This window comes from Somniosus microcephalus, unplaced genomic scaffold (assembly GCF_052327205.1).
Source record: "Somniosus microcephalus isolate GS21.2 unplaced genomic scaffold, FLI_Smic_1.0 unresolved_chr2, whole genome shotgun sequence".
In the NCBI taxonomy this organism is placed as follows: Eukaryota; Metazoa; Chordata; class Chondrichthyes; order Squaliformes; family Somniosidae; genus Somniosus; species Somniosus microcephalus.
The window spans coordinates 82,655,968-82,673,856 of NW_028225180.1; the positions used below are offsets into that span (position 1 = coordinate 82,655,968).

General features: G+C 54.8%; 1 protein-coding gene across 5 annotated transcripts in view; it reads left to right on the plus strand.

Annotated features, from left to right (window-relative positions):
• The window catches only part of sipa1 (signal-induced proliferation-associated 1), a 131,706-nt gene that overhangs the window by 78,679 nt on the left and 35,138 nt on the right, over positions 1-17,889 (plus strand). For all 5 annotated transcript variants that reach the window (XR_015075087.1, XM_085976233.1, XM_085976234.1 and 2 more), the window contains exons 9-10: positions 12,147-12,421; positions 14,886-15,089. Coding sequence is in view for 4 of the 5 variants with exons in the window: in XM_085976233.1 (XP_085832359.1) it covers positions 12,147-12,421; positions 14,886-15,089 (479 nt within the window). In the remaining variant the exon portion in view is untranslated. The remainder of the gene's footprint in view (positions 1-12,146; positions 12,422-14,885; positions 15,090-17,889) is intronic.

Genomic DNA, 17,889 nt, shown 5'->3' on the forward strand with positions numbered 1-17,889 from the left:
TCATTGACTCCTCCTCCTCCTCCTCCTCACTGACTCCTCCTCCTCCTCACTGACTCCTCCTCCTCCTCCCTGACTCCTCCTCCTCCTCACTGACTCCTCCTCCTCACTGACTCCTCCTCCTCCTCACTGACTCCTCCTCCTCCTCACTGACTCCTCCTCCTCACTGACGACTCCTCCCCTCCTCACTGACTCCTCCCCTCCTCACTGACTCCACCCCTCTGCACTGACTCCTCCCCCTCCTCACTGACTCCTCCCCCTCCTCACTGACTCTTTCTCCTCACTGACTGCTCCTCCTCCTCACTGACTCCTCCTCCCCCTCACTGACTCCTTCTCCTCCTCACAGACTCCTCCTCCTCCTCCCCCTCACTGACTCCTCCTCACTGACTCCTCCTCCTCACTGACTCCTCCTCCTCACTGGCTCCTCCTCCTCCTCAATGGCTCCTCCTCCTCACTGACTCCTCCTCCTCACTGACTCCTCCTCCTCACTGACTCCTCCTCCTCCTCCTCACTGACTCCTCCGCCTCCTCACTGACTCCTCCTCCTCCTCACTGGCTCATACTCCTCCTCACTGGCTCCGCCTCCTCCTCACTGACTCCTCCTCCTCCTCCTCACTGACTCCTCCTCCTCCTCCTCACTGACTCCTCCTCCTCACTGACTCCTCCTCTTCCTCACTGACTCCTCCTCCTCCTCACTGACTCCTCCTCCTCCTCACTGACTCTTCCTCCTCCTCACTGACTCTTCCTCCTCCTCACTGACTCCTCCTCCTCCTCACTGACTCCTCCTCCTCCTCCTCTTCCTCACTGACTCCTCCTCCTCCTCCTCCTCCTCACTGACTCCTCCTCCTCCTCCTCACTGACTCCTCCTCACTGACTCCTCCTCCTCCTCCTCCTCCTCACTGACAGCTCCATACCCACAGATGTTTTTTTTAATCAATATCAACAGATGTCATGTGGCGGTAGCCTGGAATATACCAACCGCACTTCTCTTGCGCAAAGATGACTTTTCTGGTCATGACCTGTCCCTCCTCTGCCGGAAATTCCATCTGCCGACGGGAAGAGGCTGGATTGGGACAAGTGTCAAGCGGTTTTCCTTGTAACGACTTGAGTGACTGGGGAAATAAATGATTTCCAGCCGGGGTAACAGATTGCGAGGTCCAATCGGCTTGTTTGGTAGCCAATAACTAGATCTGGGAGGCACAATGCCAGATCTCACAGCTAAATGGCATGTGTGGTGACCGAGTGCCAGGTCTGGTGGCCGAGTGCCAGGTTTGGTGGCCAAGTGCCAGGTCTGGTCGGCATATCAATCCTAACCAAATGGGTTTCAGATGGTAGATCCTCAAAACCGTTTGCGCCAAGTTGGATTGGGGTTTTCCCGCAGCAGGTGGTAAGGGGCATGGGTCTGTTTTCGAGAAAGTGCCGTCAAAATACACAAAACTGACACCTCAGAGCAAAAAAAAAAAAATCAGATCAAGGTAGTCTGTCTATGACACTTTGGTTGGAAACCCTCACGTCGACAGTTCAGGGAAAGAGACCTACTGGTGCTAAACTTCCAATCCTGCAGTTCTGTGTGGACAATCTGTAGCGTCCAGTACTGTGTTGTCGTGTATGTACTGTCTCGTGCTTTGTTCCGACAGCCATGTAATCGTTTACTGTACCTGAAAGTATTTTTAATTAGGTTCCTTCAAGAGCTCGGTTGGGAAGTCCATCGCCTGTTGCGAGACTGAGCCACGCGCGCCAGCAGGGACCCAGCTTCTGTCCCTGGTTCCGCGCCGAGGTCGCTGATCTCCGCTGGAGCTGCGGCAGGGGCTAGGGCTGGCCTCGGCGCCCCGTGAGCTGAGGTGGGGTTGGAAGATCAGTTGGGGTTCCCGCTCCCGATCGCTCGCCAGTGCCCCCCGCCCCGGAAGGGGCCCGCGTGGGCACAAAATGGCTGGATAGCCTGGTGACGCATGGGGAGGGCGCTCGTGGATCCCGTAACCCCGGCGAGAGTCGCGCCTCCAGGAGTGGTGGGGGGTAATAATGTGGGGCCAGGGAACCTCAAATCTGAAATGAAACCAGTGCTGTTAGCTGCCGTCTTGTAGAGCCAGTGATCCAGTTGTGTTGTGGGAGCGATCTTCCACCACTTCCTGTGTCACACAGGAAGTTTGGCAATACTTTTCATATGTTAAGAAGAATTATTGTAATATCCTTTATGCAAATGTAGACGAATGGTAGTGGAATTTAGAAATTGAAGCACATATACATTTAAATATATATAACGTACAGAAGATATGGTACGAGCCCTTCCTATGTGGGAAATGGAGAAACAAGATGTTATGTAACAAGGAAACAGGAAGTTGTGCAATATGGGGAACCAGGAAGTTATGTCACAAAGGAAAGTGTTGGTTTTATGGTTTGATTCTCAGTCTCAAAGCAGAAGCAGAAAATGTACTGATGAGAATAGCTTTCCTAGGATTTTAAAAGGTGTCTTAAAGGGGCAGTGTCGTGGGTTTAGCCAGGCTTATTGCATCTCTGTGGAGCATCCTGAACCAGGTGGCCCTGGAGTGGCCCTTGCTTATCGAACTATCCTCTGAGCCGAGAATACCTCTTTTATGTTTGTCTTAGAGGGGTCCTCACCCCCAGGGCCAATCACTGAGGGGTCCTCACCCCCAGGGTCCGTCATTGAGGGGTCCTCACCCCCAGGGTCCGTCATTGAGGGGTCCTCACCCCCAGGGTCCATCACTGAGGGGTCCTCACCCCCCAGGGCCAGTCACTGAGGGGTCCTCATCCCCAGGGTCCGTCATTGAGGGGTCCTCACCCCCAGGGTCCATCACTGAGGGGTCCTCACCCCCAGGGTCCATCACTGAGGGGTCCTCACCCCCAGGGTCCGTCATTGAGGGGTCCTCACCCCCAGGGTCCGTCATTGAGGGGTCCTCACCCCCAGGGCCAATCACTGAGGGGTCCTCACCCCCAGGGTCCGACACTGAGGGGTCCTCACCCCCAGGGTCCGTCATTGAGGGGTCCTCACCCCCCAGGGCCAATCACTGAGGGGTCCTCATCCCCAGGGTCCATCACTGAGGGGTCCTCACCCCCAGGGTCCATCATTGAGGGGTCCTCACCCCCCCCAGGGTCCGACACTGAGGGGTCCTCACCCCCAGGGTCCATCACTGAGGGGTCCTCACCCTCCCAGGGTCCGTCACTGAGGGGTCCTCACCCCCAGGGTCCGTCACTGAGGGGTCCTCACCCTCCCAGGGCCCGTCACTGAGGGGTCCTCACCCCCAGGGCCAGTCACTGAGGGGTCCTCACACCCAGGGTCCGTCACTGAGGGGTCCTCACCCCCAGGGCCAGTCACTGAGGGGTCCTCACCCCCAGGGCCAGTCACTGAGGGGTCCTCACCCCCAGGGTCCATCATTGAGGGGTCCTCACCCCCAGGGTCCATCACTGAGGGGTCCTCATCCCCCAGGGTCCATCACTGAGGGGTCCTCACCCCCCCAGGGCCAGTCACTGAGGGGTCCTCACCCCCAGGGTCCGTCATTGAGGGGTCCTCACCCCCAGGGCCAGTCACTGAGGGGTCCTCACCCCCAGGGTCCGTCATTGAGGGGTCCTCACCCCCAGGGCCAGTCACTGAGGGGTCCTCACCCCCCCCCAGGGTCCGACACTGAGGGGTCCTCACCCCCAGGGTCCATCACTGAGGTGTCCTCACCCCCCCAGGGCCCGACACTGAGAGGTCCTCACCCCCAGGGTCCATCACTGAGGGGTCCTCACCCCCCAGGGTCCGACACTGAGGGGTCCTCACCCCCAGGGCCAGTCACTGAGGGGTCCTCACCCCAGGGCCAGTCACTGAGGGGTCCTCATCCCCCAGGGTCCGACACTGAGGGGTCCTCACCCCCAGGGTCCGACACTGAGGGGTCCTCACCCCCAGGGCCAGTCACTCAGGGGTCCTCACCCCAGGGCCAGTCACTGAGGGGTCCTCACCCCCAGGGCCAGTCACTGAGGGGTCCTCACCCCAGGGCCAGTCACTCAGGGGTCCTCACCCCCAGGGCCATTCACTGAGGGGTCCTCACCCCCAGGGCCAGTCACTGAGGGGTCCTCACCCCCAGGGTCCGACACTGAGGGGTCCTCACCCCCAGGGCCAGTCACTCAGGGGTCCTCACCCCAGGGCCAGTCACTGAGGGGTCCTCACCCCCAGGGTCCGACACTGAGGGGTCCTCACCCCCAGGGCCAGTCACTCAGGGGTCCTCACCCCAGGGCCAGTCACTGAGGGGTCCTCACCCCCAGGGTCCGTCATTGAGGGGTCCTCACCCCAGGGCCAGTCACTGAGGGGTCCTCACCCCCAGGGTCCGTCATTGAGGGGTCCTCACCCCCAGGGCCAGTCACTGAGGGGTCCTCACCCCCAGGGCCAGTCATTCAGGGGTCCTCACCCCCATGGTCCGACACTGAGGGGTCCTCACCCCCAGGGTCCGACACTGAGGGGTCCTCACCCCCAGGGCCAGTCACTCAGGGGTCCTCACCCCAGGGCCAGTCACTGAGGGGTCCTCACCCCAGGGCCAGTCACTCAGGGGTCCTCACCCCCAGGGTCCGACACTGAGGGGTCCTCACCCCCAGGGTCTGTCACTCAGGGGTCCTCACCCCCAGGGCCAGTCACTGAGGGGTCCTCACCCCCAGGGTCCGACACTGAGGGGTCTTCACCCCCAGGGCCAGTCACTCAGGGGTCCTCACCCCCAGGGCCAGTCACTGAGGGGTCCTCACCCCCAGGGCCAGTCACTGAGGGGTCCTCACCCCCAGGGTCCGACACTGAGGGGTCTTCACCCCCAGGGCCAGTCACTCAGGGGTCCTCACCCCCAGGGCCAGTCACTCAGGGGTCCTCACCCCCAGAGATTCCTCAGAGAAGTCTTTACTCAATAAGCAACCATCATTGCGACATAGAGGGGTTTCTGGACCCCTTGCCCAGACATCGACCCTGAATCCAAGCTCTTCCACCACTCCTAAGTTGTGTGTCGACATCTGTCCCCCTCCTTCCTCCCCCCGCCCCCCCCCCCCCCCACAACCTCCCCCGGAGATGCTGCCAACCTGTGGTCCACCTACTCTTCAGATTAAGTGGAGCATTCCGCTTAAAGTCAACGGCAACGAGGTAAAGGGAACATTTTTCTGCCTTTTCCCTTCCTCAGACATGGATGGACTTGCTGTGTATTCCTAGCATGTTTATGTGTTAATATTCTTCATTTGGATTACTGTAGCTGAGGCCAATTAGAGACAATTTTCACTTGTCAGTTTCACGCACCAGGATGAAATCGCTGTCTTTTTAAAAAAACAATTAAGATTATTTTTGCATCTGTAACAAAGTGTGACATCTGTGGGTGTGACAGATGTGCGCAAGGCTGATGGGACATTGTACCATGCCAGATGTGACGTAGGGGGAAAAATTCAGTTGGTTTGCACCTCCCGTTAGCGCCTTAAGAGGGCGCTAATAGGGCGCAAAGCAACTCGCGCCCGGGCGCGGCGATGTTTGCGCCGCTCGCGAAATTAACTAGACATTTTGCGGCGGCGCTAAACACTACCGCCACGATCTCCTGCGCCGGCAGATTGTGACATCAGTCGAGTGCGCAACGCCCTGGTAGCGCCCCGGACCGGATATTGAGTGGCGCCCCCTGCCTTACCGCCTGCCGCTAGCAACGACAGGTTGAGGGGAGCGTTTTGCGGTCAGCAAGGGACTAGGGGAGCGCTATTTAAAGGCGACCGCTTCCTGCCTTTTTTTGTCGGTGACATTTTTGCACCACGCATTCTGAGAGAGAGAGAGAGAGACTTCTGGAGAGATTCAACGCTGTGTGAAGGAGTTTTGGGTACTGAGCAGCACTTTGCAGGTTTATTTTGATTTGCCCTTCCTTGCTTCGCCAGCGCTCTGAGGTAGCTCCTCGCTCCTCGGCGTTTGCGCCTTAAGACAGGTGTGAAGCGCCTGATTTAGCGCTCCAATCACCTCCAGGGGCGATAAAAGCCAAGTTTGCTGTCGGAGGCAATAATTAGTGCCAGGCGCTGAACTTTGCGCACGGCCGATAATTGCGCCCCAAATGGGGCGATACCGAATTTTTCCCCCGTAGTGTCCTGCTGCTGAAATGTAGGTGTTAGTCCCTTTAATGTTACAAAGCAGAATTTGTGTTAAGTAAACACTGGAGAGCAGAGCCCTGGCTTAGTTTGTGGGAAGAGTAATTAGGAGCCTGCAGATATTGTGGCCCTGGTATTTTCATTTACTGGAATGTTACGCCAACATGTTGCAAATGGCTGCCGATGTTTCTTTATGCTTTTTTAGATATTAACGGCAGTTATAGAAATTTGTATTGTTTGGTCGGGTCTGAAGTCTGATGGGCAGGGAGAGCCTGTGTAAAGTTTTTAGAATAGTTTGAGTAAATTAGCTAGAATAGTTTGAGTAAATTAGGAGAGATGGCACCGCCTACTGGCCAGACCCCGCAACTCCATTGTGACGAACAACTGTTTAACAACAACTTGCATTTCTATAGCGCCTTTAACATAGTAAAACAATCTGAGGGGCTTCACAGGAGCGTTATCAAACAGAATTTGATGCTGCGGTCTCTCGCTCCATCTGCGTTCTCTCTCTCCATCTGCGGTCTCTCTCTTTCCATCTGCGTTCTCTCTCTCCATCCCGTTCTCTCTCTCCATCCCGTTCTCTCTCTCCATCCCGTTCTCTCTCCATCCCGTTCTCTCTCTCCATCCCGTTCTCTCTCTCCATCCCGTTCTCTCTCTCCATCCCGTTCTCTCTCTCCATCCCGTTCTCTCTCTCCATCCCGTTCTCTCTCTCCATCCCGTTCTCTCTCTCCATCTCGTTCTCTCTCTCTCCATCCCGTTCTCTCTCTCTCCATCCCGTTCTCTCTCTCCATCCCGTTCTCTCTCTCCATCTGCGTTCTCTCTCTCCATCCCGTTCTCTCTCTCCATCCCCGTTCTCGCTCTCCATCTGCGTTCTCTCTCTCCATCTGCGTTCTCTCTCTCCATCCCGTTCTCTCTCTCCATCCCGTTCTCTCTCTCCATCTGCGTTCTCTCTCTCCATCTGCGTTCTCTCTCTCCATCCCCGTTCTCTCTCTCCCTCTCATTTTCTCTCCCTCTCTTTCTCTCTCTCTCCCCATCCTCGTTCTCTCTCTCAATCCCTGTTCTCTATTACATCTTGACTTTTATATTCTATGCCTCTTGCCTGAACACCCAGGATTGCATCAGTGTTTTTAAAGCCTTAGCCACTTGAGATGCTGCTTTTAATATGTTGTGAACCTGAACTGAAATGTACCACCTCACTTTTTTGCCCATTCCTCCACCCTATCAACTTCCCTTTCTGGTTTCCTTTGGTCCTCAGTATTGTTCCCCATGCCTTCAACTGTAGTATTGTCTACAAATCTGGTTCCCTTTGCACCAACAGTGCAGTTGTGTAAAGCCAGTTGCATCGCCACATGAGAGTTGGTTCTGGTGCTGGTTACAGTGGCGGTGGGAGGCGGGGGGGTGGTGTGGCACTTTGATGGAACGTAACACCCTGTCACTGTGTCAAGCCAGGCTCGTCACGCTGTGACGATCCTTAAAGGGGAATCTCTGATTCTCTAGGGAAGTTGTGTTAAACCTGTATCGAACCTTGGTTAGACCACACTTGGAGCACTGTGCACAGTCCTTGTCTCCATATTACAAAAAGGATGTAGAGGCACTGGAGAAGGTGCAAAATAGATTTACAAGGATAATGCCAGAACTGAGGGCTTATACCTTATCAGGAAAGATTGAACAGGCCGGGGCTCTTTTCTCTAGAAAAGAGAAGGCTGAGGGGTGACCTGATCGAGGTCTTTAAATTTGTGAAAGGGTTCGATAGGGTCGACGTAGAGAAGATGTTTCCCCTTGTGGGGGAGACCAGAACTAGGGGCCATCAATATAAGATAGTCATTGATAAATCCAATAGGGAATTCAGGAGAAACTTCTTTACCCAGAGAGTGGTGAGAATGTGGAACTCTCTACCACGGGGAGTGGTGGAGGCGAATAGCACAGATGCATTTAAGGCGAAGCTGGATAAACACATGAGGGAGAAGGTTCTGCTGATGGGGTGAGCTGAAGAAGGGTGGGAGGAGGCTCATGTGGAGCAGAAACACCGGCACGGAGCAGTTGGACTGAATGGCCTGTTTCTGCGCTGTAGACGCGACGTGATTCTTAAAGGGGAATTTCTGATTGATCAGACGGTGAAGGGGGGGGGGGTGGGTACGGGACGTGGGGGAGGGGGGTGAAGGGGACTAATGCTCAGAGCTGGCCCCCTGTTCAACGGGCAGAGGTCAGGCACTTCAAGTGATGCCCCAGTTGACGCCACCCCCCAGCGTGCGGGTTCCGCTGTACGCGGGAAGGGTGCTGCAGGGCAGCAGATCAGAATGTCTTTAAAAGAGCAATAAAATATTACACGTGGGCCATATCCCGGAGCAGCCTTTACCCCTTTAATAGGCAGGAGTCTGGCTGAGTCGCCTCCCCTTTAATAGGTTGGAATCTGAGTGTGACACCTTCCCTTTAATAAGACGTAGTCTGGCAAGTCACCTCCCCGTTAATAGGTGGGAATTTGGAATAGTCACCTCCCCTTTAATAGGCGGGGGGGTGGGGGGAATGTTTGGAGACCTTCCCGCGGAGGGGGACGTGAAAGAGAGCGGGACACACTTTCCACTAACCTGTCGGTTGCCTTCCCCTTTAATTGTTTCCTGTGTGCCACGATGATAATAATAATGCTGTATGAACTACTTTTGTGCTTTGCTTGTTGAATGTCTGCCCAGTAGCCAGCCAGTTAAGGAGTTGAACATGTGAAGTTTGTGTGTAATTTAAAGTGACAGTGACCCACTGACTCTGAATGTTGTCGGTCCGCTATGCATCTCTGTGTAAAAAAAAAAAAAAAAACCACTGGCTGGAAAATAAATAATAAACCCTGACTGTTGTATCCACCGTGTAGCTTGCCGTCTTTCTTTCTGTGTGTATTTCTCAGCATTGCTCCCTTCCCCACGGTCTCCTTGCTTTTATAACCTGCTCATTGTGACGCACCCTCTGTCTGTCTGAATAGCTGGTACCTGGGACAGAATACTTGGTATTCGAACCCCCACCCCCCTCGACCCCCACTAACAACTCTCTCCCCCCCCCACCCACCCCACCCTGGTCTCTCCCGCTGGGTGACAGTTACACGGTGGCTCCTTGGTGCTGTCTTCCGGGTGAGACGTTAAACCCGAGGCCCTGTCTGCCCTCGCAGGTGGACGTAAAAGATCCACAATTTCGAACAGTAGGGGAGTTCACCCGCCACACACCACCCCCCCCCCCCCCAGGTGTCCTGGGACAATATTTATCCTTCAACCAACATCACTTTTTTAAACAGATTATTTGGTCATTTATCTCATTGCTGTTTGTGGGATCTTGCTGTGCACAGCACTATCTGCCCAACCAGAGTTGGCAGCCCAAATGGAGCAGGCCCGAGGGTGATCTCCGGCTCGGTACATGCCTGTGCCGATATCCATTTAAAGGGGGCCTATCGCCTCAACAAGGGACTAACGTGGTCTGTCAAAGATTCCCTGGTCAGACCACATCTGGAGTGCTCTGTACAGGCCTGGGCACCGCGCCTTGGAGGGGATGTACTGGCCTTGGAAGGAGTGCGGCGCAGATTCACCAGAATGTTACCAAGGCTCCAAGGGTTAAATTATGAGAAGAGATTACATGAACTAGGCTTGTGGTCCCTGGAATACAGAAGATTTAAGGGGTGATTTGACTGAGGTGTTTAGGATTTTGAAAGGAATTGATTGGGTAGATCGAGAGAAACTATTTCCGCTGATGGGGGGGAATCTGGGACAAGGGGATGTAACCTTAAAATCAGAGCCAAGACAAACAGGAGAGAAGTTGGGAAACACTTCCTCGTGCAAAAGGTGGTAGAAGTTTGGAAATCTCTCTCTCAAAAAGCTGTCGATGCAAAGCTCAATTAATCATTTTAAATCTGAGATCGATAGATTTTTGCTAGCCAAGGGTATTAAGGGGTATGGAGCCAAGGAGGTGGATGGAGTTAGGAAACAGGTCAGCCGTGATCTCACTGAATGGCGGAACAGGCTCGAGAGGCTGAATGGCCTCCTCCTGGTCCGATGTTAAATTTTGACACAGAAGTGTGACCAAATATCATGGGAACAGGAAGTGTCCACATACACAAGAATTTTAATAGCAAGATAGAAACACTCATGGGTCCTTATCCGAGGAAGGATACACTTGCCTTGGAGGCGGTGCAACGAAGGTTCACTCAATCGATCCCTGGGATGAGGGGGGTTGTCCTATGAGGAGAGATTGAGTAGATTGGGCCGATACTCTCTGGAGTTTAGAAGAATGAGGTGATCTCATTGAAACATATAAGATTCTGAGGGGGATTGACAGGGTAGATGCAGGGAGGATGTTTCCCCCTGGATGGGGAGTCTAGAACCAGGGGGCACAGTCTCGGGATAAGGGGTCGGCCATTTAGGACTGAGATGAGGAGGAATTTCTTCACTCAGAGGGCGGTGAATCTTTGGAATTCTCTGCCCCAGAGGGCTGTGGATGCCGAGTCGTTGAGTATATTCAAGGCCGAGATCGATAGATTTTTGGACTCTAGGGGAATCAAGGGATATGGGGATCGGGCAGGAAAGTGGAGTTGAGGTCGATGATCAGCCATGATCTCATTGAATGGCGGAGCAGGCTCGAGGGGCCGAATGGCCGGCTCCTGCTCCTATTTCTTTTGTTCTTTAGGGTCGATTTTAAATGTACCCGTGACCTTCCTGTAACCTCAGTTTCCTATTTGCGCCACCCATGACATCACGACAGGAAGTTGTAATGCGCTGGGAAGGTCAAAGGTGAAGGAGTGCTGAGGCGCTTGTCATGAGAAGCCCAGCCAAGTCGCCTGTGTTCAGCTGGAGGCCGTGGTCTCCCCCTTCACAGGATTGCCATCCCCATATCAGTGCTTTGTGTCGGCTACTTTTTGTTTGATAGCTAGCGGGAGAGAAGAAGTAATGACTGTGGAGGCGGTGCTGTCCCAGAATACACAGCAGTAGTGAAAGCCCTGCAGGGTTGGCTTATGGTTTCCAAGCTGATTAAACAAGCCGATTTGCTCTGATTTGAAAATAAGAACAGGTCATCAAGTTGCATAGAATGTACAGCACAGAAACAGGCCATTCGGCCCACCTGCTCCGTGCCGGTGTTTATGCTCCACACGAGCCTCCTCCCACCCCTCTTCATCTCACCCCATCAACATAGCCCTCTAGTCCTTTCTCCCTCATGTACTTATCTAACTTCCCCTTAAATACATCTATACTATTCGCCTCAACCACTCCCTGTGGGAGCGAGTTCCACATTCTCACCACTCTCTGGGTAACGAAGTTTCTCCTGAATTCCCGATTGGATTTATTAGTGACGATCTTATATTGATGGTCCCTAGTTCTGGTCTCCCCCACAAGTGGAAACATCGTCTCTACGTCGACCCTATCGAACCCCTTCATAATCTTAAAGACCTCTATCAGGTATAAAATTCTTACAGGGCTTGACAGGGTAGCTGCTGAGAGGCTGTTTTCCCCTGGTTGCAGAGTCTAGAACTAGGGGGAGTCACAGTCTCCGTATAAGGGGTCGGCCATTTAGGACTGAGATGAGGAGAAATTTCTTCACCGACTCAGAGGGTTGTGAATCTTTGGAATTCTCTACCGTGGAGGGCTGTGGATGCTGAGTCTTTGAGTATATTCAAGACCTGAAACTTGCTGCCGACGGAAGCGGAGACACTCATCGTTTTCAAGGGGAGACTGGATAGGCACTGGAGGGGAATAAACCTGCAGGGCTACGGGGATAGAGCGGGGGAATGGGACTGACTGGATTGCTCTACAGAGAGCCGGCACGGACTCGATGGGCCGAATGGCCACCTTCTGTGCCGTTATGACGACTATGACAGAGAGCGATAGATTTTTGGGCTCTAAGGGAATCAAGGGATATGGGAGTTGAGGTCGAAGATCGGCCATGATCTTATTGAATGGCGGAGCAGGTTTGAGGGGCCGAATGGCCGACTCCTGCTCCTATTTCTTATGTAGGTCACCCCTCAGCCTTCTCTTTTCTAGAGAAAAGAGCCCCTGGCCTGTTCAATCTTTCCTGATGGTTGTCCTCCATTGTGTGTTTACAAAACAGATTGTGACCACAGGTTGCGAGACTGAAGACCTCGTCCTCCGCAGGAACAGTGTCCATCACCTGGGCTTCCAAATCAATGGGGAGGGGATCGTAACCCAGGTGGAGAAGAACGGCTACGCTGAAATGATGGGCCTGAAGCTGTCCAGCAGGCTGGTCAGGATCTGCGAGACTCCGGTGGTGACCCTGTCGTACAAGGAGAGGGCCGAGTTTCTGAGGAGGGCCGACCACGTGAAGATAACCATCATCCCGCCCGACATGAAGGGCAAGCCGAGAATGTAGGTGTTCGCCGCGGGTGGGGGAGGGGTGGTGGTGACGGGGGAAGCTCGACTTAAGCCCACCCGTGTTTTGACTGCCAGGTCTGCGGCCTGTCGTTAATGTTGGGAGACACTCAGCATCCGTGGAGAGAGGAGGCATGGGAGGGGGAGCAGGACACTGGGAGAGGGCGGGGCACTGGGAGGGAGCGGGGCACTGGGAGAGGGTGGGGCACTGGGAGGGAGCGGGGCACTGGGAGAGGGCGGGGCACTGGGAGGGCAGGGCACTGGGAGGGAGCGGGACACTGGGAGGGCAGGGCACTGGGAGGGAGCGGGGCACTGGGAGAGAGCAGGGCACTGGGAGAGAGCGGGGCACTGGGAGGGAGCGGGGCACTGGGAGGGAGCGGGGCACTGGGGGGAGCGGGACACTGGGAGGGAGCGGGGCACTGGGAGAGAGCGGGACACTGGGAGGGAGCGGGACACTGGGAGGGAGCGGGGCACTGGGAGGGAGCGGGGCACTGGGAGGGAGCGGGACACTGGGAGGGAGCGGGACACTGGGAGGGAGCGGGACACTGGGAGGGAGCGGGACACTGGGAGGGCAGGGACACTGGGAGGGCAGGGCACTGGGAGAGAGCGGGACACTGGGAGGGAGCAGGACACTGGGAGGGCAGGGCACTGGGAGAGAGCGGGACACTGGGAGGGAGCGGGACACTGGGAGGGAGCAGGGCACTGGGAGGGAGCGGGACACTGGGAGGGAGCGGGACACTGGGAGGGCAGGGCACTGGGAGGGAGCGGGACACTGGGAGGGAGCGGGACACTGGGAGGGCAGGGCACTGGGATGGAGCGGGGCACTGGGAGGGAGCAGGACACTGGGAGGGCAGGGCACTGGGAGGGAGCGGGACACTGGGGGAGAGCAGTGCACGGGGGAGGTGGGGGAGATCCGAGTGTTTCCAGTATCTGCAGTATTTTCCTTTTTGCGGCCTGTCAATGTATTTCTGTTAACGGGGACTGAAAGCTGTTAATAAACTAGTTAAATTTACAACTGTATGGGTAGTGAACGCAATATTCTCATTTATGTAACAGAAGTTACAGTGAAGAAAGTATTGTCATTAATGATGTACCCGCTCCCTCTCACAAGGGCCCCCCGGACTCCCTTCTCCTCTTCTCCCCTCCTTTCGTGGAGAGAAGTTGTATCCCCGGCCCGTACGGAGTTAGCTGCTCTCTGCCAGGGCAGCAAAGGACGCCTTATAATTACCCTCAAGAGGTGTTGGGCTGGATAGGGTAGAATCCTACAGGATTCCTGGCACTGCCCAGTGCAGTGCTGAGGGAGCGCTGCACTGTCGGAGAGGCAGTACTGAGGGAGCGCTGCACTGTCGGAGGGGCAGTACTGAGGGAGAGCCGCACTGTCGGAGGGGCAGTACTGAGGGAGCGCTGCACTGTCGGAGGGGCAGTACTGAGGGAGCGCCGCACTGTCGGAGGGGCAGTACTGAGGGAGCGCCGCACTGTCGGAGGGGCGGTACTGAGGGAGCGCTGCACTGTCGGAGGGACGGTACTGAGGGAGCACCGCACTGTTGGAGGGGCAGTATTGAGGGAGCGCCGCACTGTCAGAGGGGCAGTACTGAGGGAGCGCCGCACTGTCGAAGGGGCGGTACTGAGGGAGCTCCGCACTGTCGGAGGGGCAGTACTGAGGGAGCGCCGCACTGTCGGAGGTGCAGTACTGAGGGAGCGCCGCACTGTCGGAGGGGCAGTACTGAGGGAGCGCCGCACTGTCGGAGGGCCGGTACTGAGGGAGCGCCGCACTGTCGGCGGGGCAGTACTGAGGGAGCGCCGCACTGTCGGAGGTGCAGTACTGAGGGAGCGCCGCACTGTCGGAGGGGCAGTACTGAGGGAGCGCCGCACTGTCGGGGGGGCGGTACTGAGGGAGCGCCGCACTGTCGGAGGGGCAGTACTGAGGGAGCGCCGCACTGTCGGGGGGGCGGTACTGAGGGAGCGCCGCACTGTCGGAGGGCAGTACTGAGGGAGCGCCGCACTGTCGGAGGGCCGGTACTGAGGGAGCGCCGCACTGTCGGAGGGGCGGTACTGAGGGAGCGCCGCACTGTCGGAGGGGCAGTACTGCGGGAACGTTGCACTGTCAGAGGTGCCGTCTTTCGGATGAGACGTTGAACCGAGACCCTCGTCTGCTCTCTCAGATGAACATACAAGATCCCACGGCCATTATTTTGAAGAAGAGTTAGGCAGTTCTCCCCGGTGTCCTGGGCCCAATATTAATCCCTCAACCAACATCAATTTTTTAAAAAACAGATTGATCTGGTCATTATCGCATTGCTGTTCGTGGGACCTTGTGTAAGTTGGCTGCCGCCTTTTCCCTACATCACAGCAATGATTTCACGTCAAAATAAAAGGTATTAATTGGCTGTGAAGCGTTTTGTGGGACGTCCTGAGGTGGTTAAAGGCGCCATGTCAACGCAAGTTCTTTCTGTTTTCGAAGGAGTTTCTCCGAGCTGTACAGAAAGTCGATTGAGGAGACGGAGCGAAAGTGCGACAGGGTGATGGACACAGGGCTGAGGTCGCCCTGCCTGCCCCTGCTGAGGATGTCCTCGCTCCAGGAGATTCGCAGTGCCAGTCCGCCAGGGGACCAGTGCCCGGCCGTGCGAGGCGGCTCCCTGGAGAAGACAGCCGCCCAAAGCCACAGGTATTTATGAATGAGTCAATTAATGAATGGAAAGCGAGGAACCGTGGAGGTCCCAAGAGATTTAGGGCCCATGTACACAGATCACTAAGGTGTAGTGGTCAGGTACAAAAAAATAATCAAAAAGGCTAATGGAATGTTAGCCTTTATATCTAGAGGGCTAGAATATAACGGGGAGGAAGCTTTGCTGCAGCTATAAAAAGCCCTGATTAGACCACATACTGTGTACAGTTCTGGGCACCGCATCTTGGAAAGGATATATTGGCCTTGGAGGGTGAACATAAGATGTAGGAGCAGGAGTCGGTCATTTGGCCTCTCGAGTCTGCTCCGCCATTCAATAAGATCATGGCTGATCTGATCTTGGAGTGCAGCACAGATTGACCAGAACGTTACCAGGGCGCCAAGGGTTAGATTACGAGGAGAGATTACACAAATTAGGCTTGTGTTCCCTGGGATACAAAAGGTTAAGGGGGTGATTCGATTGAGGTTTTTAGGATTTTGAAAGGAATTGATAGGGTAGCGAGAGAGAAACTATTTCCGTTGGTGAGGGGACTCTCGGACATAACCTTAAAATCAGAGCCAGGCCATTGAGGAGAGAAGTTCGGAAACACTTCTTCACGCTAAGGGTGGTAGAAGTGTGGAACTCTCTGCCACAGAAGGCAGTAGATGCCAGCTCAATTAATCATTTTAAATCTGAGATTGATAAGATTTTTGCTTGACAAGGGTATAAAAGGATATGGAGCCAATGCACGTGGAAGGAGTTAAGATACAGATCAGCCATGACCTCAGTACAGGAAACTTTCTGGTACCTGGCACTGACGGGACCGAGTTGGTGCCGTTAGATCAAAACTGCCGTATAAACCAGCGCTAATGTTAAAACATACAGAGCTTTTCAGCTCCGTGTGAATCAACAAACCCTGTTGCTTAGCAACAGCTTCAAAACAGTCGGCTGCAGCTGCAAGCGTCTCTAGCTGAAGCTGTTGCTTAGCTACAGACCTTGCAGAGCCTGACTGGGGAAAAAAAAAGCAACGAGAAGTAAAAAAAACTTATAGAAAACGGCTCCTGAATGTTGCCGGTAGATAGAGCTTTCCGGACTTTTAACCTCCGGTTAAACAAAAGTTTCCTGTAAATGGTGGAACAGGCTTGAGGGGCTGAATGGCCTCCTCCTGTTCCTATGAATGAATGAATGAGTGAGTGAGTGAAAGAAATTTGACACCGAGCCACATAAGGAGATATTAGGACAGGCGACCAAAAGCTTGGTCAAAGAGGTAGGTTTTAAGGAGCGTCTTAAAGGAGGAGAGGCGGAGAGGTTTAGGGAGGGAATTCCAGAGCTTAGGGCCCAGGCAAGAACAACAACTTGTATTTATATAGCGCCTTTAACGTAGTAAAACATCCCAAGGCGCTGCACAGGAATATTTTAAGACAAGAAATTTGACACTGATCCACATAAGGATAAATTAGGGCAGGTGACCAAACGCTTGGTCAATGAGGTAGGTTTTAAGGAGCGTCTTAAAGGAGGAAAGAGAGGTAGCGAGGCGGAGAGCTTTAGGCAGGGAATTCCAGAGCTTAGGGCCCAGGCAACAGAAGGCACGGCCACCAAAGGTTGAGCAATTATAATCAGGGATCCTCAAGAGGGCAGAATTAGAGGAGCGCAGAGATCTCGGGGGGGTTGTGGGGCTGGAGGAGATTACAGAGATAGGGAGGGGCGAGGCCATGGAGGGATTTGAAAACAAGGATGAGAATTTTGAAATCGAGGCACTGCTTAAAACCGGGAGCCAGTGTAGGTCAGTGAGCACAGGGGGTGATGGCAGCTGAAGGCACGGTCGTCAATGGTGGAGTGAAGAAAATCAGGGATGCGCAAGAGGGCAGAATTGGAGGAGCGCAGAGATCTCGGAGGGTTGTAGGGCTGGAGGAGGTTACAGAGATCTTGGGGGGTTGTAGGGCTGGAGGAGGTTACAGAGATAGGGAGGGTTGTAGGGCTGGAGGAGGTTACAGAGATAGGGAGGGTTGTGGGGCTGGAGGAGGTTACAGAGATAGGGAGGGTTGTAGGGGCTGGAGGAGGTTACAGAGATAGGGAGGGTTGTAGGGCTGGAGGAGGTTACAGAGATAGGGAGGGTTGTAGGGCTGGAGGAGGTTACAGAGATAGGGAGGGTTGTAGGGCTGGAGGAGGTTACAGAGATAGGGAGGGTTGTAGGGGCTGGAGGAGGTTACAGAGATAGGGAGGGTTGTAGGGGCTGGAGGAGGTTACAGAGATAGGGAGGGTTGTAGGGCTGGAGGAGGTTACAGAGATAGGGAGGGTTGTAGGGCTGGAGGCGGTTACAGAGATAGGGAGGGTTGTAGGGCTGGAGGAGGTTACAGAGATAGGGAGGGTTGTAGGGGCTGGAGGAGGTTACAGAGATAGGGAGGGTTGTAGGGCTGGAGGAGGTTACAGAGATAGGGAGGGTTGTAGGGGCTGGAGGAGGTTACAGAGATAGGGAGGGTTGTAGGGGCTGGAGGAGGTTACAGAGATAGGGAGGGGGCGAGGAGACCATGGAAGGATTTGAACACCAGGATGAGAATTTTAAAATCGAGGCGTTGTCAGACCGGGAGCCAATGTAGGACAGCGAGCACGGTGTGGTATGGGGTGAACGGGACTTGGTGCGAGTTAGGACACGGGCAGCAGGGTTTTGGATGAGCTGAAGTTTACGGAGGATGCAAGGTGGGAGGCCGGGCCAGGAGAGCATTGGAATAGTCGAGTCTGGAGGTAACCAAAGGCGCAAGCGAGGGGTTCCAGCAGCAGATGAGCTGAGGCAGGGGCCAGAGC